The sequence below is a fragment of the Dermacentor albipictus genome, chromosome 7 (genome assembly GCF_038994185.2).
Source record: "Dermacentor albipictus isolate Rhodes 1998 colony chromosome 7, USDA_Dalb.pri_finalv2, whole genome shotgun sequence".
In the NCBI taxonomy this organism is placed as follows: Eukaryota; Metazoa; Arthropoda; class Arachnida; order Ixodida; family Ixodidae; genus Dermacentor; species Dermacentor albipictus.
In genome coordinates, this window is record NC_091827.1 from 75,045,333 (window position 1) to 75,064,722 (window position 19,390).

The window sequence follows — 19,390 nt, forward strand, 5'->3', positions numbered from 1 at the left end:
GCCAGACCTTGGAAATGAGATTCCGAATATTCTTGCATACATAATCTTATAATAAAGAGTTGATGTTCGGGGCTGCGCAGAGCCACCGAACTAATTTAGGCAACTGTTCTCTATCGCCTCATTGCCGTAGCCAAATGTGTTTGTGAAGACTGTCACCTTGCTAGTAAAAATTGAGCCTGTCTGCACCCTGTAAACTGAGTTGCTATCTAAGCTGTTTGCTAAATAGCCATATCTCTCTTTGCTCCGCGTCCTGGTACACCATGAAGAAGAACTGCTTAACTGATGACTGAATGTATGCAAAAGCCCTTGTCGTTGCTTGGTGCCAATTACAGGTTGGTTTTTTTAAAAGGTAACAATAAGCCTACAATCAATTTTCGCAGATTGACAAGTTGCCGTGACGACGTAGACTAACGCACTATCAAAAGTATGACTTTCGAATATTTAGCAAACTTTTAACTCGTAGTCTGGCCAACTCGTGCCCAGCAAAAAGAAAAGTGTATCCTAAAGTTCAGCGATAGTGACGAGAACAGTCGCAGATTGTGGAAATCGGATCTGTGGGCCGAGTGTGTAGACTTCTATACTCGAGTCGTCGACCGTTTCATTCAAATCTATGGCACTCGCGTGCTTACCAGAAAGTACTAAATGATTATGTCGCGTATGCAATCAAATCACTCAAAGTCCAGCGAGAACACACACAACAGTTAATATCAATGATGACATTCAAGCAAGTTACAAATCATGCAGGTGCCACTTGTGCTTAGCGATAGCTTAGCGGGCGAAATGCAGCCCCTGGAAAACGGATAAATTAGTACACGTGTCTATGCGTACCTCATAAAAAGCATAGTGCCGTTGCCAAAAACACGAGTGCGAGAACTAATGCACACGTAGTAAAGAAAACTAACAAACAAACAAAGAGCAATGTCCCCGATTTCGTTATCGACGGTGCAAAGGCCTAATGTGCATAACATAGACTACTTCATATTGCGACAGGCACCGGCTTCAAGCAAGTTACAAATCATGCAGGTGCTGCCGCGTGTGCTTAGCGATAACTTAGCTGGCGAAATTCAGTCCCTGGAAAACGGATAAATTAGTAAAAGTGTCTATGCGCACCTCATAAAAAGCATAGTGCCGGTTCCAAAAAAACGAGAGCGAAAACTAAAAAACGCGTAGTAAAGAAAACTAACAAACAAACAAAGAACAAAGTCCCCGATTTCGTTATCTGTAGTGCAAAGGCCTAATGTGCATAACATCGACTACTTCATATTGCGACAGGCACCGCCTTCAAGCACCTTACAAATCATGCAGGTGCCGCTTGTCCTTAGCGATAACTTAGCGGGCGAAATGCAGTCCCTGGAAAACGGATAAATTATTACACGTGTCTATGCGTACCTCATAAAAAGCATAGTGCCGTTGCCAAAAACACGAGAGCGAGAACTAAAGTACACGTAGTAAAGAAAACAAACAAACAAACAAAGAACAATGTCCCCGATTTCGTTATCGATGGCGCAAAGGCCTAATGTGCATAACATGCACTACTTCATATTGCGACAGGCACCGGCTTCAAGCAAGTTACAAAGCATGCAGGTGCCGCTTGTGCTTAGCGATAACTTAGCTGGCGAAATTCAGTCCCTGGAAATCGGATAAATTAGTGCACGTGTCTATGCGCACCTCATAAAAAGCATAGTGCCTGTGCCAAAAACAAGAGAGCGAAAACTAAAGAACGCGTAGTAAAGAAAACTAACAAACAAAGAAAGAACAAATTACCCTATTTCGTTATCGATGGTGCAAACGCTTAATGCGCATAACACGGACTACTTCATATCGCAACAGACACCACGTTGTCTGAGTATTGTGGTCCGGCCAGAACTCATAGTCCATGGCGCCAATACGCCGGGTGATCTTGTAGCGTCCGTTATAGCGTTTTCACGAAGTTCTTTCAGCGAATCTGTGTCCAAACCCAAACACTGCTACTGAATTCGTATTCCATGTAGCATCATAGAATATTTTGGTGTCAACTGTTAATCCTTTGCTCGTTCTTCGTGCGGTGGCAGGTGAGTCGTCACGCTTCCTGTGCGCGTGACAGATAGAGGACGTCGTTGAGATTCTCTTCATCGATGACGTGCGGCAGCATGGTGTCGAGAATCGTCGTCGGCTTCCTTCCATAAACTAACTTGAACGGCGTGACCTGCGTTGTTTCTTGCAGTGCCGTCTTTTAGGCGAAGGATACTCACGGAAGGCCGCCTCCCACGTTTTGTGTTCGACGTCGACGTGCATTGGCAATCCATTAGCCTCTCCGAAAGTTCTTTCTTCCGCTGGTGGTAAGCAGCTGTCGCGCGGTGACTTGCATGTCGTTACTGGAGGATAGCTTGAATAGGCTCCGCTGTAAAACCCGTTCCGTGGTAGTAATGGGGACTTCTGGCGCACCATGTCGCAGCGAATTGTTCTCGACTACGAGTCTGGCTACTTACACTACACTACCTGTGGGCGGGGCTTTCGTTTCCCCACAGCGCGTACGGTGGCTGCTGGCCACCCCGGTTCACTTGTTTCCCGGTGATGACGTCGAAAACGTCCAAGTAAGTTTATTCCGATCTGCGGAAATAGTCGCGAAAGAGGCTGTCTTAACTGTAGGAATTCCGCTGGCTTTGTCGTTAGTATCTTACATCTTAGCAAGCTGCGGTACATATTGAAGTAATGAGTGACGTCGGCGTTGAGGCATGGCCAGTATTACTTCTCCTGCAACCTCCTGAGTGTACGGGAGAAACCCAGATGCCGTGTGATTTGGTCATCATGAAGGGCATGCAGAACTTCAGGCCGCCGTTTCGAAAGCACAACCAGAGATTATTTGGTGCGTAGGGGCGAAGAATATTTCGCTTTTCTGTAATGAAAACGACAAAAATCGGTGCCTAAATACCTTTAGGAGAAAGTCCACCTTCCCTTCCAAGAAAGCAACAAGGCTTCCTCTTAGCTCCATGTCAGCTCACTGATGTTTGGCAGTCGTCGGCTTTTATTGTCCCTAGGAAAGTGTCTTTGACCTGGTGGTCTTGCGGTGTTTGAGCTTTAATGCGCTCACCGTTTTATATGAATAGAGGCCACTGCCAAACGGGACGAGCGCGAGCGCCGACAACAACAACCGTCTTCTCTTCGTCTTCTTCTCTTCGTGAGAAAGGACCCATCCTGGCGACCTATGAAACAGGCAGCACTGGTTGGTCGTAGTGCGGCTTCAGTCGGTCGACATGACCAGTTTCGCGTGCGCGACGCCAATGGTCCGTAGATGGCTGAATAGGATCAATGACGTAGCTGTCCGGGGACCTCTGTCATAAAACCGGTAAGGGCCGTGATTTTTTTAGTTGAATTTTGTATAAAGGCCGGGAGTATATGAGGGAACGCGGAGCCTTAGTAGCGTTCCAGGTGAATATGACGGAAAACACCAGCCTGCGTCCAGGCCATGTTTCTGGCTGCCTTGGTTTTGCGCGGGAAGAGAACGTGCTGTCCGACGACATTCTTCGCCATAAGTGGCGGCTTCAGATATAGTCGTAGGTTCTAAAGCGTCGGGGCGATACAAAAGAGACGTGTCCATATACGAGGAAGGTTTGCGACCATAAAGAAGACAAAAGGGAGGGAATCCCGTGGCAGACTTAGTGGCGCTATTGTAAGCATACATAATAAAGGAAAGGATGCGGTCCGAGATAGTGTCGTCAGTGGAGGCGTACGTGGCGAGTATGTCGCCGAGAGTACGATTAAAGCGTTCAGTCATACCACTTTGGTGTGTATGACTGAAGGTGACTGAAGCGCCTTGCGATTGCTAGGCGCTTCTAGATCTATGAAGAATTTTGCATTCGCGATGGAGGGCTTGTACAGTTTCGGAGAGGAATGAAGGACCACGGTCACTCATTATCTCGCGATGCGCACTGCGTCGAAGAACGGGGTTGCGAAGGATGAACAAGCCGACTTCACGTGCTGTGGCTTTTGGACCGCTGAAGTTTCGGCGTAGCGCGTGAGGTGGTCCACGGCGAGAACGACACAGCGGTTGCCATTTTGGTGTATGGTAAATCCCTACAAATTAACCGTACAAATCAATGCTGTTATGGTCAAAAGGCCAGGAGGGACAAGACAATAGTTGGAGCTGCCCTGTTACTTTTGAGAAGGGCTCTTGCGGCGTTGGGACTTTGAACACGAGCGGACGTACTACTTAACGAAGGGGTGCCTTCCTCGCCAATAGTGTCGAAGTCAAAAGCGTGCATACGTCTTTAGTACAGAGCCTTTGGTGTATTGTGGATATGCATGAAAAGAGGCACATATGTCAGAACGTAGATTCCGAGGAATCACTAGCAACCATTTACGGCCATCAGGTAGGCAGTTGCGGCGGTACAGGAGCCTTTCGTGGATGGCAAAGTGACGACCAGTGCACCGAAGCGAGAAGCTGGCGGTACGTGGTGACTGTTGAGATACATACTCTAGAAGAGAGGCTATACAAATATCCCGGCGTTGCTCTGCTGGCATGTCGGTGAATGTAAGAGGCGAATAATCTTAGCTGGAGATAGACGGAGCACCATGTTCATCGGGGAGTGGTGAGCGCGAAAGAGCGCCGGCATCCAAATGCTTACTGCCCGACCGGTAGAGAACACGGATTTGATAGTCTTGTAGACGCAGTACCCAACAACCTAGGGGGCAAGATGGGCCTTTTAATGACGACAACCAGCACAGTGCGTGGTGATAGGTCACGACGTCAAATGGATGGCCATATACGTAAGGTAGAAATTTGGTGATTGCCCAACGGTTGCAAGACATTCTTTTTCGGTGACCGAATAGTTCGTCTCCGCTTTGGCGAGAGTGCGGCTGGCGTAAGAGACGACGTACTCGTCGAAGCCAGACGTACTCTGGGCAAGAATAGCGCCGAGGCCTACTCCACTTGCATCCATGTCGATTTCGGTAGGAGCGTCCGGGTCAAAGTGGCGTACAATAGGTTGGAATATCAATAGATGACCGGGGTTGTTCGAGAAGTATGGGAGAGGCCTTTGCCCTGAAGTGGGCGTAACCAGGCTGATGATGATGATGATGATGCTGATGATGCTGATGATGATCAAAAGATGGCGTAATGTGGCGAACGCGTCAACCGAAGTGGTAGACCATGCCGAGATGCATTGGCTGTTGCCAAGCAGCGGCGTTAAGGGGGCGATTATGGACGCGAAATTAGGCACGAATTGGTGAAAGTGCAAAAACAGGCCTCTACAGCTACGGAGTTCTTTCAGCGTAGACGGCCTGGGGAACTCAGCGATGGCACGAAGCTCTGCAGGGTCGGGAAGGACACCGTCCTTGCTGACAACATGACCCAAGATGGTAAGCCGGCGGGCGGAGAAGTGGCACTTCTGCAAATAAAACTGCAGTCCAGCATCTGAAATGCAAGTCAGGACGTTTACCCTCTCATACGAAGTGAGCCAGTCCTCGGCGTCGTGTTCGTCAGTGATATTGAAAATGACAGGGCCTCACTATATTTCTACTCCGGAGCAGGCGGCCGCCGGTGTTGCGGTAACACTTTGCTGTTGCACGTCAGCAGGCATTGCCAAGGCTCGAGGTAGAGTCCGGGTAGGGAGTTCCAGGATGAAAAGTGGAACCAGCGTGCTCCACCAATTCATAGTACGCGTTTAAGGTTAAATGCGCTCGTGGTTTTGTATGAGTGCACAGTGAGAGGCAACGGCCGAGCGGGGCGATCGCGAACAACAACCGTCTTCTTCGTCTTGTTCTGCCGCCCGTTTTTGTCATTACATGCAGAACAATGGTGAATTTTTTTCTCAATAGCCGGAGACTGCCGTGTTCCGAAAGGAATATATGATGGCTGACCGCTGATTGCTCTGGCGCTTCCTACTCTAAGCTGCCAGGGAGCATGAATTTATTTGCGTATAACAGAAACATTTCTATAGCAGTATAACCTTATTGATTCCTGTTGGCACCAGAACAACCTATCTCTGCCACCTCTTCTTAGCTGAGGATTCGTTCTGGCGCCGTTTTTAACATTCATTTGACGACGCCGCGGTTTTCGTCCAGCCACCGCAAGCTAAATAAAAGGGAAATGGACCAAACGCCAGACGCCGGCAGCACCGTCTTCATCCGGTTATCCTCTTTCACGGTGCTGATTCGGCCTCAGCAAAACCCCCTTCACTTGAGTGTGCGCGTGGCCTTGTCAGCCAATTCTATCTGAAAATCTGCCTAATGTAAGCAGTGCTATTCCCTTTGAAAGCAAGAAAGAAAGACCTACTATAATTGAGTAATGTGTTTGATTGGGGTTTTCCAACACCGCTGCGGCTTACCGTCGAGTGCTTACGTAGATGGTTACGTAAATGTGAGGTCAGAGGATTGGAATAAAACAGATTGTTATAGTTCTGTGTTATATCGCTCAACGATCTGATGAAACCAGTGGCTAAGGATTTCCTAATAACCAGTGATGACGAGAAGCAGCTCTTGTATTGCTTGAGGAGACCTTTGAGTTGTGCTTTCTTATACCTTCGAAAACGAGTAATAGTGAAACTTCGTTAAGTAACACCAGCCACCATTGTAGGTGCGACTGAATCTTAGAGGACCTGCGAATCGCGAACTGCTGTAACTTTTTCCACGCAGGCAATCTTCATGTTGCTGTTCACGGGCGTTTAACGTAAATCTATTACAAACTTTCCGATTTTAACTCTGCAATCAGCCATCCACGATTGGTCACAAAATCTTCGAGCAACCACCCACCGCACCTGTCTGCCACGCGACGTCAGTAAAAGAGCGAAAACGCCCCATGTATTATGATATGTGCGCGCTGATTATGCATGATTAGACTAAACGAAAGAAAAATGAATTCTCATTCGATGCCTTTTTCACTATTTGCGAGAAAATACATGTCAAACTATTTCGGGCTGCACAAAGTTTGCCTGTCTGTTATGCGCCGTCATGAAACCGCGAAAACTCATCGCGCCAAAGGGACGTGCGCGCGTTAAAAGCGTCTTAATATGTAGAACAAAACAAATGTTTTCTGAATAGCCCTAGACTTCCCCGTTCCGGAAGGGATAGGAGATGGCTGCCCTCCGATCCCTGTTGTAGTAGCTGCTTGGAGCTTCCAGGGAGCATGGGCTTTTTTGCGTATACTAAAATATTTGGCATCACACTATAAGGTTACCGATACTTTTTGGCACATGTATGACATTGCTTTGCTAACGATACTTTGTTGAGTAATCGTTCTGGTGGCATTTTAACACTACTTTGCGCGCTGCTGCGATTTTTGACGAGCCCCCGCAAGAAAAGTAAGGAAAAGGGAAGTAGGACCAATCGCACTCACCAGCGCCACGCTCTTTATCGGTTATTTCGTGTAAGCCAATCAAACAAGAAAAACCGCTCATTGTAGCCAATCTTAATCGTTTTGAAAGCTAACCAAACAGACCTTCTATAAGTTAGGAGGGCGCTTCATCTGGTTGCTCACACAGCGCCGTGGTTTATGATCCGATGCTTGTATCTGTGGTTGCGTAAATTTGACGTCAAGAGCTTGTAATAGCTTTATGTTATGGCGCTCCAGGTGTTTAAATCCTTGACTGAAGTTTGCCAGCATTGTTTTCGCTTTATTTGCCTCGTGTTGGGCGATTCCTCATGCGATACAAATTTCAAATATCCTGGTCGAGTGGTAGATGGTGGTCACCCTCAAAGACGACGGAAATAATAATACTGAAGCAATGCGCAATGGCTGACTAGATCTGCGAGAACACTGCCTGTATTATCTAGGCTGTATTGACTATATCCTCACATAAAGGAAAATGAGACATCCACCTAATCGTAGAAATTGCTACAGAGGAAACCCATGCGGGTTCCTCGAAAGAAAGGCTACGTAGTTGAACAAACATTCGTCCTGGGAGGCTTTTCTTTGGAGGAACGCGTATTGGTTTCCTTTGTGGCAATTGCTACGATTAGGTGGATGTCTCATTTCGCTTTATTAATTACTTCCCTCCTCCTTGCCGGTGTCCGCAGAACAATTACGTCAAGCACTTGCCCTCGCATGGAGCTGTCAATAAATTTGACTTCGCCCTGCTATCTGCTAGCTGCCTGCTTAGCTCAGATGGTAGAGCAGCTGCCCCGGAAAGGCGGTAGTCCCGGGTTCTAGTACCGAATCAGGACGAATTTTTCTCGAACTGCGAGACTTTTCTTTCGAGGAACCCGTATCGGTTTCCCTTGTAGCAATCGCTACAATGAGGTGGATGTCTTATTTCCTTTTATTAATTTTTTCCCTCCTTGCTGGTTTCCGCACAACTATTACGTCGCGTCCCCATATTATCAATATGTCGTCTAAGTATCGTAGGTATGTGTGGGGCTTGTCAGTGCAGCGCCATAGAAAATCTGGTTCTAGAATTCTCATAAATATGTTCCGATTGGTTGGTGCAAAAGGCATACCCATACTTATCCCTTGTATTTGTAGGTAGTAACTATATTCGAATTTGAAGTAGTTATGTGTTAAGTGTTGTGGAACGAGTCAGGAAGAACCTGAAGCTCGAAGGTATAAATGTCGAGCAAGGTGGTGAGAACACATAAACGAAAGAAAAGCGAAGGATGCTGGCCCTGCCATGCGTGCACAACATATCTAACCGCTTGAAAAAGATAGGGCGCAAAGCTGGAGTTAATGCTGCGCTCACTCACCCAGAAAAACTGAAAAGCGTTTGCCGACGCGTCAATAGTAAAAAGACGATAAAGCAGCAAGGGTGCACGATAATTCACCAGCGCCGCTTTGTTTATTGCGCAGAAGCAGTGGTGCATTCTATACCTTTGAACTGTGGGAAAAAGTATATAGAGCAAACTGGAAGAAGCACAATAGAAAGACTTAAAGAACATAAAGTTAATGTTGAGCATACGGCCAGGAATCTAGGCACCGAAGTCAGGGATTTCACTCCAATGCTTGTGCCGTAGAATTCAGACCCTGTGAAGTGCTAGAAAAACACAATGAACAGCTGGTTGAGAAGATTATTGAAGCAGCCGAGACTGCCAGACTTCGAGATCAATGTGCTAGTACGCTGTCCGTGTTTCAAACAAAAAATAGAACTTGAGCGTTTGCACGTGCACTCGCTTTCTTGAGTGCGCAGGAGTGCTTGTTTCACATCTACAATGACGCGTCTGTGACACACGTGGGCAAATGTATACGAAGCCGTGTTTCTTTCGAATACAAGTTGTTGAAAGTAAGCGCTCGGGGTGGGGTCGTCTTCTGATCTCGTGTCCCTTCAAAGTCTTGCGCTGTTGACAGCAGGAGGAACTTCTCGTCAGCAGCAGCGATGCTGAAACCCAGAAACACATTTACATAAATGTTTCAAAAACGACCACCTTTTCAAGTGGCCACGGCCACTTGTTGGCAGAGCGGGGGCGTCTATAGTGACCTTATTTTTGTTTTACTGGCGTCGTTGGTTTTAGACATGAACAACTTCAAAGTTGGAAATGCTGAAAATTGTACAGCTGAGATAAGTCTGAAGTTCCTTCGCGCATCATGCCTAGTCCGAGGCAAACTGTCGACTGAAAAGAATTTATACTGAGAAGGTTCAGAACACTTGACTGTAGCTGAAAGTTTGCTCATGTTTGCAGAAGGCATCGTTACAATAGGGAAGGTAGCACTTACGTTTTTAGAGCTTTCTCACGATGTGTACCCAGGGATTGTAAAGATCAAGTAACGTCTTCGGGAGAAGTACTTGCAGCTGCCGCACAACAAACAAGTTCATTGTATTGCCCTTCGCTTGTACAGTCGTTTGCACAAAACCAAACCTTGGGAAACACCACTGTAGCCCATTCAGCTTATTTACACATCATAGACCAAATACGGGATCGACATATTTCGAACATGTGAGCGCCTATGAACACACGAGCAACTGTTGTGCCTTTCGAACGAAAGGGTCTGAAAGGTCTGAAATGTCGCATATATCTTCGCGGTCTTAGGTGTCTTTGTTGTCAGATTAGCATACCTCTCTAAAGTTAATATTTAATTTAGAGAAGCTGCTTACACAGCTATTTCTTCGCAGGTCTTAAAGTGCATCTTTACTCGCAATGTTTCTACCTGCGTCCGGTCGCCGACTAGAACCCTTCCCACACCACCCGTGACCGCAGACAACGATCCCGACATTGAGGTTGGTGTTTGTCATTTATTTGCGGCACATGCGCTAAAGAACGAAAATTTGGGAGAGCTTACGGGGTGTGTTTAACCACACTTCTTCAAATAAAAATCATTCTTGTTCCCTTTCCGAGGTTCTCTTTCCAATTATATCAGTCCTGCATGACGGCAAAAGCGCTGCTTTACGAAAACAGAAAACATTAGTAAATGTGACATCAAACAGTATTGTGGCAAAATTTTAGCTAATTGAGAAATATAGTTTTAACGCTATTCTTGTGAAATAATGTTGCTATCTTATACGCTAGAAGTGGCTTTCTTGCTCTTAAACAATCTTACGCGTCGCAAACAGTACGTCATCGCCCGACATGGCGAAAAACAGTACAGGCACAGATATTGAATCCGAATATGGTAATGGAATAAATGTGCGAAGCGTTATTGCGACTTGCAAATTTGCTAATAAAGAAAACCTTTCACGCGAAAATAAAACGTCGTGCACCACCAAACATTTTTTCTGTTTCGAACCATTGGAAATACTGGCTCACCGAAGCTTGGACTAATGACGAGCACAATGCTTTTTGAAAATTTGTGAATTTCGCTTCTTGAGCAAGCAAGCGCCTCTCACTGATACCGAATAGATGCCCCTGTGAAGGCAATTTAGCTAAAACGAGAAGGTTTTAAAATGTTCCGAGGAATGAACAGTGAGTTGGTTGAAAAATAAAAGAAGCCATGAGGAGTTACATTACTTATATTTTCCGCAATAAAATCCCAAAGGTGCCAAAGTTGCAAAAAGAACAAATAATTAGTCAATTTTAGAGGTATGTAAAACAAATCGTGGCCGATTTAGTAAAATTTTACAGAATATCCTCGCATAACAGAAATCTTGCACTTCAGAAAGCTCTCACGTTATCTATCTTAAGAGAAACATTCTGCCTATTTTTATAACCCTGTGTGATCATTGCTGTCGTCTAAGGAGTTCTAAAAAATAAAATTGCAAGTGCATTCATGCTGCATTCAGAGCTTGTTGTTTTCGTTGCAGTAAAGAAAAGTGGCTCAGATTCCTTGCCTCTTCTGAGCAACGGAATTGGCTGAGCTCGGGTTTTCAAGTTTCCTGAATGCGTATTTTCCCTACAGTACGTAACTGCAGCAAGCACGCTAGAGCACTTATAGAAAGCTGTTCACTGCTGGTGTGGGGAAAATACTTCTGGCACTAATCGTTAACTACACATGCTATCTGAAATGCTACCTGTTGATATGACTAATACACCAACCTAGTAGGAAAGCGGAATGACACCACGGCAGTGGATAAGTCAGTTGGGTATGCTCAGATAAGGGCAGTTGTTAAACGGATCTCAACTAATTTGAATTTCACTAAAACGTTTACATTAGGAAAAGGCGCTCCTCCTGCAAATCGAACCGAGATTATGATATCGACGTACTTGACTGCTTGACACATAAAAAAGCTTAACGGAGGCAGCCCAGAAATATCGTTATCAAACCATAAAATGTCGAAACTGGAAAGGTGCCTGGTATAGATAATAGTCTTGTTTAAACACTAAATGGTTTACTCTAAATCAATGAGCCCTCTAAATGAATCAGGCCTAATTTAATTTAGTCACCTCGTAGCGCGGTACGGACACAAACAGCGAAACTTCTTTTCTAGTGATAAGGCAAGAATTGTGCTGAAGGCGTCAGACTAGTGCAAGGCATGCATTCGTTCTACTTGTCTAATAATGTAAAATTTGAAAAAGAAAATTACTTGCACACTGCGCGGTTACCAAGCAGAGATTGGAAGATGCTGTAAATGCGCACTTGACACATCATAGCGCCCTGACTGATTACTAGCTCTGCACGAATAATGCCAACACTCACACTCTCAGCTTCTAAACATGAAGTTGACGGTACTTGCACTTTTGCACTCTTGCCCGCATAGGAAGCTTCCAAGGAGCACAACTCCCTGTTCATTCATCTGTGGGTCAAATTGAATATTTGAAAATATTGAATTGAAAGCACAAATTGAATATGACGAAGCTCCCTACGCTGGGTCATCAGGCACAAGAGCCAAGAATAATTAGAAACGTTTTCCAGACAACTTGACGGGGCCCAGAAACTCTTACAACACAGATGGCAGGACAAGAGGCGTGATTGTAAATAGCTTGCAAAGCACAAATATTAAAGGCACTTCGCCACGCATGCATAAATTTGCACTGAGATAGATGATATAGCTCGGTATTAAATCCAATCAATACATCCGTATTTTGATTCGTCTGAGAGCAGCGTTCAACGAAGTGCCCCCTTTGGTATTGCAGGCCACGGCCAGTGGAATATTCGCCAAGAAGCCCCTCGTGTCATGGCTCGCCCCGAACGACAACGTGCACTGCGATGGTACCAGTGACGGCGAGGAAACAACGGCGGTCGAGAAGTACAACGCAGTCAGATCGAAAGACTACTGCGTGAGGACAAAAGAATGCCACGTGATTGAGCAGATAATGAAAGACATTCTTTCCAAGCAGACAAAGAACAGACACAAATAAAGAGCAATATTGGAAGATCTACTCAATGTGTTTTTTTTTCTTTTTTCTTAGTTTTTACCGTGAAGGTGATAGTGCGACTGAAGCGCTCAATATAATACTGTGCGACTTTCTAGGTTTCCCGATACCAGTGCGACGAAGTTCGCGTATTGAAGAAATGTGGCAAATGCAAGCATAAATGGCAGGCAAAATTTGAAATGTAGGGGTTCTTAAGAAGTAATTGCTTGCTGATAAAAGTTTGTTTTCAGCCTGTTTCAATACGTAAGTGCAGAGCTTCCATGATCTACCGCTTCAATGTAACCTGGAGGAAATGTATCACCGACCAGGCAGGCAAGTGTATAAATGGTAGGCCATGAGCAGTTGTGTGTATAGCGCAGACAGATAGACAGTAAAGGTCAGTATATTTTTCCTACTTACACGATTCCAGTGGTCAGCAATTCAGGAGCTCTATAAAGAGAAAGATCCGCTACTCCAAGAACTTCTCGACATGTCAAGAAAATACCAGTACAAATATCGATGAAATCGAAAAACTAGTGACCAACAGAGCTCTTCAGGTGGGGTGCTACTAGGCTACCCATACCGGCAGCATACTGTTCCAGAGACGCTGCAGCCGCTGCCTACTGTTAAGAACTCCCGCTGAGATGTAGCAGCAGCGCCAACTGTTCTTGGAAAGCAACCGTCACCCTCTAACCAAACGGCGCCACTAAGTCGTCTGTGTGCAGAACAATACGTGTGCCCTCGTCTCTCCGTCGCGGGATTGCCGAGATGAGTTCGACGAAGCAGGCTTTGTGCGTGAACCCGTCAGCACCCACCAGATCTGCTATGGGCCAGGGAGGTCCCGAGGGAATGTCTTCGAAGGCCCCTTCCCACGCACCGTTCTTCAAGTAAGTCCCGAGTTCTACGAAGTCCGTCGGACCTCGGCTCCAGACCGTGAACCTCGCGCAAAGCAGTGTGTGTGTGTAAGCCGTCCCGCAGAGAGGCGACTTGTTTACGATGACTGGACGGCCGTTTGCCTTACCTTGGGATCGAGGGAGGACCGAGTGTTTATAAACCGCTGTTGTGCGGCTGCTCAGGGCACTTTCTCAAGCAGTCATATTAGACTGATGTACTTTTCTCTCGCAGTCATGCTAGACTGATGAACGGTATATAGATAGTGTAAATAAACCCATATGCCTCGTTCTCGATGAGAAGCAGTACTTCCCTTCAACAACGTCCTCAGCGTGGATAAGTTGGACGACGGCATGGGCCAGGTACCATCAAATTCATGCCCGGCTCTTCAAACAAACACGTACCACGCGCAGAACAGACTACATCACTACATGACTGACCTATACAAAACATCATATTGCGAAAATTGCCATAGCACACTAGACGTACATCATTTGCTCTGGCCGTGTGGTCAGACCCACGCAAACAAGGATCAAGACTCCGCCAGACTACAAGAAGCATTGCGCAGCACGGACCTGGCGGAGCAGCTATGGGCCGTCCAGCGAGCCCACGATGCGGCCAGGAAGTTACAACTCCCGGTCCCAACGTTGGAGTAGCCCGCTCAATGGGACCTTGCGTCCCGTTGCTCGTAGGACCTCTCAATAAAGTTATTCAATCCAATCTAATCTCGACAACTGATTACGAGCGTTGGGATTGAGCCCCCAATCCTGACACTACGCTGCGACCGTCAGCAGCAACAACAGTAGCGGTACCAACTTTGGTATCATTCACGTCGACCAGCGAGCGTGTTAAATAGTGCGGCTTTGTCTCCGTCATGAGGAGGTCGCCTGTATCAGCTGAAGAGAGCACTGACAACGAATGCGGATCTCAAAGTATGCTGTTGGGCATTTCGCTGGTCAAGAGATCGGGGCGACTATGCGACAAGTACGAATCGCGCAGCTCACCTTGCAACAGAAGCACGCTTGAGACTCCGACTCGGCTTGAACTTATTTGGCTCTCTTATTGTCTTCGTCTGCGGCTAGGGAGCATGAAACGGCATGCGAAAGCAACCATCGTGTGTATGCAAGAGCTCCACGCAAAAACTTCCAGCGCTGTTTTTTCTCACGTGAAACTATAAACGTAGCGTACCGCGCTACGTACGCAGTATTCTCGCGTTTGCGCACGCAAGGCATCTACGTACGTGAAAGAAACTCTGCATTGGTCGGCTACCTACCACGTCGGTACCGTGTCGTATAGCACTACGAAGGACTGATTTCTCAGCCCGGGGCTGTCCCGGGCTCCGGCGTTCATTACCAAGCTTAGCCAGGACCCGCATGTGCATAGCTAGGCCCATCCTGTCATGAACGGAAACTAATACCCCCTGTTTTTTATTTACGGATTGTAGGGTATGTGTCAGCTTCATTCTTTCCGGTTCTAATCAGCTGCAGTGCACAAACAACAAAACACTGAAATCTTTGTTTCTCCCTTCGGGACAGGAGTGCTCTGGCCCATTGCCTGTGATGTTATTTTTTCCTGGTACGTAAACATTTACATTATTCTTACGATTTGGTACTATGAGGTCACTTAGCATACAACTATATGTATATATATAGAATATTTACGTGGAATCGACAAGGATGAGGAGCAGCACCACCAAGATATACACTTTATCAGTCATCAAAGAATACTAATGTATTCGTAATGTATGCACCTAAAGCTAAAAACCCCGGCTACATAAACCTCTTAGACTGGCACATACCCGCTGCAATATAGCTGAGCCAAATATAGTTGTACCATTTGCTCTCCTTTTAGCATCGACCCGATGATAAAGGCTTTGAAAGAAGCGATAAAGAACTGCGCAGTCTTGTCAGTCTTCATAGTACGGCGCCATACGAAGCACGTGAACCAGCTTGGGTAGAGGCCGTAGGCGTGTTGAACAGTGGGATCCGTCTGGAACAACTTCGTAGTGGACGTCACTGATGCGTCGGAGAACTATGTAGAGCCTTAAGTATTTGCTTAGGAGCTTTTCAGAGAGCCCACGCCGAAGAATAGGTGTCCAGACCCTCACTTTGTTGCCAATGTTGGATGTTACAAGTCTGTGCCGAGGATTGTAGCGTCTGGCGTCACAGTCCTGTTGTTTGTGGATTCGCAGACGCACAAGTAGCTGAGCTGCCTCTGTTCGTTGTGTGATCTCTTCAGTACCCGTCTCGTAGTCATCAAATTTGTGAGGGAGCATTGTGTCTACGTTGTCGCAACCTCGTAGCCGTATACGAGACTGAAGGGGGCTTCGCGAGTGGTCTCTTGACGAGCCGTATTGTACGCGAAGGTAGCAGAAGGTAAAACGTAGTCCCAATTCATGTGCTCTACATTGACGCACATGCTTTTCATATCAGCCAGTGCCCTATTGCGTCATTCCGTGAGTTAGTTTGTTTCGGGGTGATACACCGTTGTACTCCGGGGGACGGTTACACTCAGACCTAAAATGATAGCCATTCCGAGTGTTAGGACAATGCTTCTCTATTAAATACGTTGAAGTCTAAATTAAGAGCGAAAATGCAAGAGGCTAAGAGCTTTTACTCTAATAATACATTGGCTATATTTATGAAAAAAAATTCATCTAGGTTCTGGAGATCGATTAGTGGTGCATCTTCTGTACCTTCTTCCTTCATTCTTAATGACCAATCCTGCTCCTAATCTGAAACTATAGCCAATGCCTTCAACAACTTCTTCAAATCTATTTTTTCTGCCGATAATGGCACCAATCCCCCATTTACCGCGTGCCGCAATCTACCCTCTCTTCCAAATCTTGATGTTACCTCCTCCGGAGTACATAACCTCATATTAAAACTTGATGTAACGAAAAGCCCAGGCCCAGACGGCATTCCAGATATGTTCCTAAAGAGGTACTCGGAATGGTGCGCAAACTATGTGACTATAATATTTAAAAAATCAGTAGGCTCTACAACACTTCCCCGGCTGTAGAAATTGGCTAACGTCGTGCCCTTATTCAAGTCCGGAAACAAATAAATAATACCAAATCATAGGCCAATATCTTTACTTTCCACCAGATCTAAACTCTTGGAGCACATTATTCACAAGCACCATTGTGGAATCTCTAAATGCAAACACTATTCTTTCCCGATCGCAGCACGGTTTTCGTGCTAGCTATTCCCCTGTTACGCAGTTGCTTGAATTTACACACGACATTGCTTCTTCCCTTAACAGCCGAGGACAGCTTGACGCCATATTTATTGACTATTCTAAACCCTTCAATTTGGTTTGCCATGCTAAGCTTTTAGTTAAACTTCGTACATTTTTTGGTGACAGCAAGCTGGTTGATTGGATAGCTGATTACTTACTGTCACGCTCTCAGTTTGTTACGTTTAACCGCGCGAAGTCGTCAGAGGTACAGATTACATCTGGGGTGCCGCAAGGCTCGGTGCTGGGGCCGCTTTTGTTCATTATTTTCATAAATGGCGTAGCAGAAATCATTGGCGATACTCAAGTTAAACTTAGAATGTATGCAGACGACTGCGTTATCTACAACACCATCTCTGATGCTCATGATCAGGTTGCGCTAAATAACGTTTTTTTCATTGTTTTGTAACTGTAGTGAAACCTGGCGAATGTCTATTAACTTAAGTAAGACTGTAGCTATGACCTTGCCAAACAAGAAACAGCCCCTTTCTTTTACTTATACTAATAACGGAGTCAGTCTAATACGTGTTACGGAGTTTAAGTTCCTCGGTGTAACTCTTACATCAAATTTAAAATGGCGCAAGCATGTTCAAATAATCTGCAGTAAGGCTCGTTGAAAATTTTGGTATCTCCAACGCACGTTAAGCAACTACACAAGAGTATGCAAATTGACTACATACAAAACTTTGGTCAGGCCCATAATAGAATATGCATCGTGTTTGGTCACCTAACCTCAAGCACAACAAAGCTATGTTCGAATCTGTCCAAAAAAAAGCAATCAGGTTCATTTTCTGTCGCTATGACCGCCAATTCTCGCCTACTTCGCATGCGCACGTTTTAACGCTGCAATCTCTCGAACATCGGCGTACTTCTGATCGCGTTATCCTTCTTCATAAGATGGTTCACAACGGCTTGAGTGTTCTGGGACCGATTTCTTTTGTTGCAGCTACTGCACGCTGTACTCGACGATCTGATCCCCTGAACATTGTGCCCTTCCGGTCGAATCTTGATTCTTTTAAGTTTTCCTTCTTTCCGCGGACGGTGGATTTATGGAATAAACTTGATGGGTCTCTGCGCAGACTCGGTAATGAGCATTTTGAAAATGAATTGCGTAATTATGCATTCTGTTATTGCTCTCTTGCATTCTGATGAATATTGTTGAAAGTATTTGTAATTGTATTTTTTAAATTATTACTCTACTCATTCCTGCTATGTCTCAGAAACTGAGAGCAGTATTTGTAAATAAATAAATAAAAATTAAGTATCCAAAAACTTGGCTATGAACGCAGTACCTCTGTCCGCGACAACTACAGCGAGAGCGCTATGCCATAAAATGACGCATTCTAGAAAAAATCGTGCCGCTTCATCTGCAGTTACCCTTGCAGCCCTCCTGTCTCGGCATATTAAGTGACATAATCCATGGCGGCTATTATCCATCTATTGCCGGTAGTAGACGTTGGGTAGGGGCCCAGGAAATCCATCCCTACTTGTGCAAATGGTGTGGCCGGTACTTCAACAGGGTGCAGTAGGCCGACTGGATTGACGGATGACGATTTGTGACATTGGCAATCCAGACATGTCTGAACGTAACGTTTAACGATCGCAGTAAGTCTCGACCAGAAGTAATATTGCCGAATGCGCGCCAGAATGCGTGTGTAGCCAAAGTGACCAGCAGTCGGCTCATTGTGGCCGACGTATAAGATTTCACGTCGAAGCAATGATGGAACAACGAGTAAGTAGTTGCTGCCGCCAGGTGATAAGTTTTTGTTGTAGAGGACGTTGCGGCATAAGCAATACGACGCCAGCCCTCTAGCAAATGGCATTGGCAAGCTGTTAGTTCGTCCTTCAAAGTGATGTATAAGCGGCAGAAATTCAGTGTCATCTCGTTGCTGGCGTGAAAGATTGGCAGTGTCTACGATTCCCACGATTCCCAGGAAGACCTTGTCCTCATCGTTTTGTGCTCCCGGCTCAACAGGAGACTGAGAGAGGCAGTCGTCGTTTGCGTGCCGTTTTCTCGCCGTGTATGCGGCCATAACGTCAAACTCTTGGAGTCGAGCCGGCCAGAAGGATATTTCAAATGAATGAGCTAGCAGAGCCAATGCTTATCGCTAACGACGGTGAAAGACCGACCATAGAAATACGGACGAAATTTCAGAGCTGCCCATGCCATTGCGAGGCGGTCTTTTCCAGTGGTGGAGTAGCTAGCCTCGGCTCATTATAGTGTCCTACTGGCGTAAACCGTCACCTACTGTCCTGACACTGTACGAGCACCATGCTTAGACCGACATTACTGGTGTCCATATGCAATACCGTCGGGGCGTCTTCATAGAAGTGTGCTAGCCCTGGAGCCGCTTGCACATGTTGCGGGAGCTCGCGAAATGCCGGCTGCTGGTCTTCGCCCCAAGTAAAAGGGATGTCTTCTCTGATGAGCTTTGTTAACGGCCATGCGATGTGCGAGAAATTCGCGATAAAACGCCGGCAATATGCAGAGTCTCACAAAACGTCGTACAGCCTTTTTGTGTGATGGCGTCGAGAAATTGGCGACGGTAGCAAATTTATTCGGATCAGGTGGGACTACTATCGAGATGACCGACTACTGACGAGATGACCGAGGAACAAGAGCTCGTGAAAA

The 19,390-nt window shown here is 46.1% G+C and overlaps 1 protein-coding gene across 1 annotated transcript in view; it reads left to right on the plus strand.

Moving 5' to 3' along the window:
* Positions 1-12,657, plus strand: part of LOC135899100 (scoloptoxin SSD14-like) — a 113,820-nt gene extending 101,163 nt beyond the window's left edge. Inside the window, exons 12-13 of the mRNA XM_065428378.1 lie at positions 10,017-10,121; positions 12,412-12,657. Of these exons, the coding sequence (XP_065284450.1) occupies positions 10,017-10,121; positions 12,412-12,636 (330 nt within the window). The 3' untranslated portion in view covers positions 12,637-12,657. The remainder of the gene's footprint in view (positions 1-10,016; positions 10,122-12,411) is intronic.
* Positions 12,658-19,390: the final 6,733 nt, after the last annotated feature.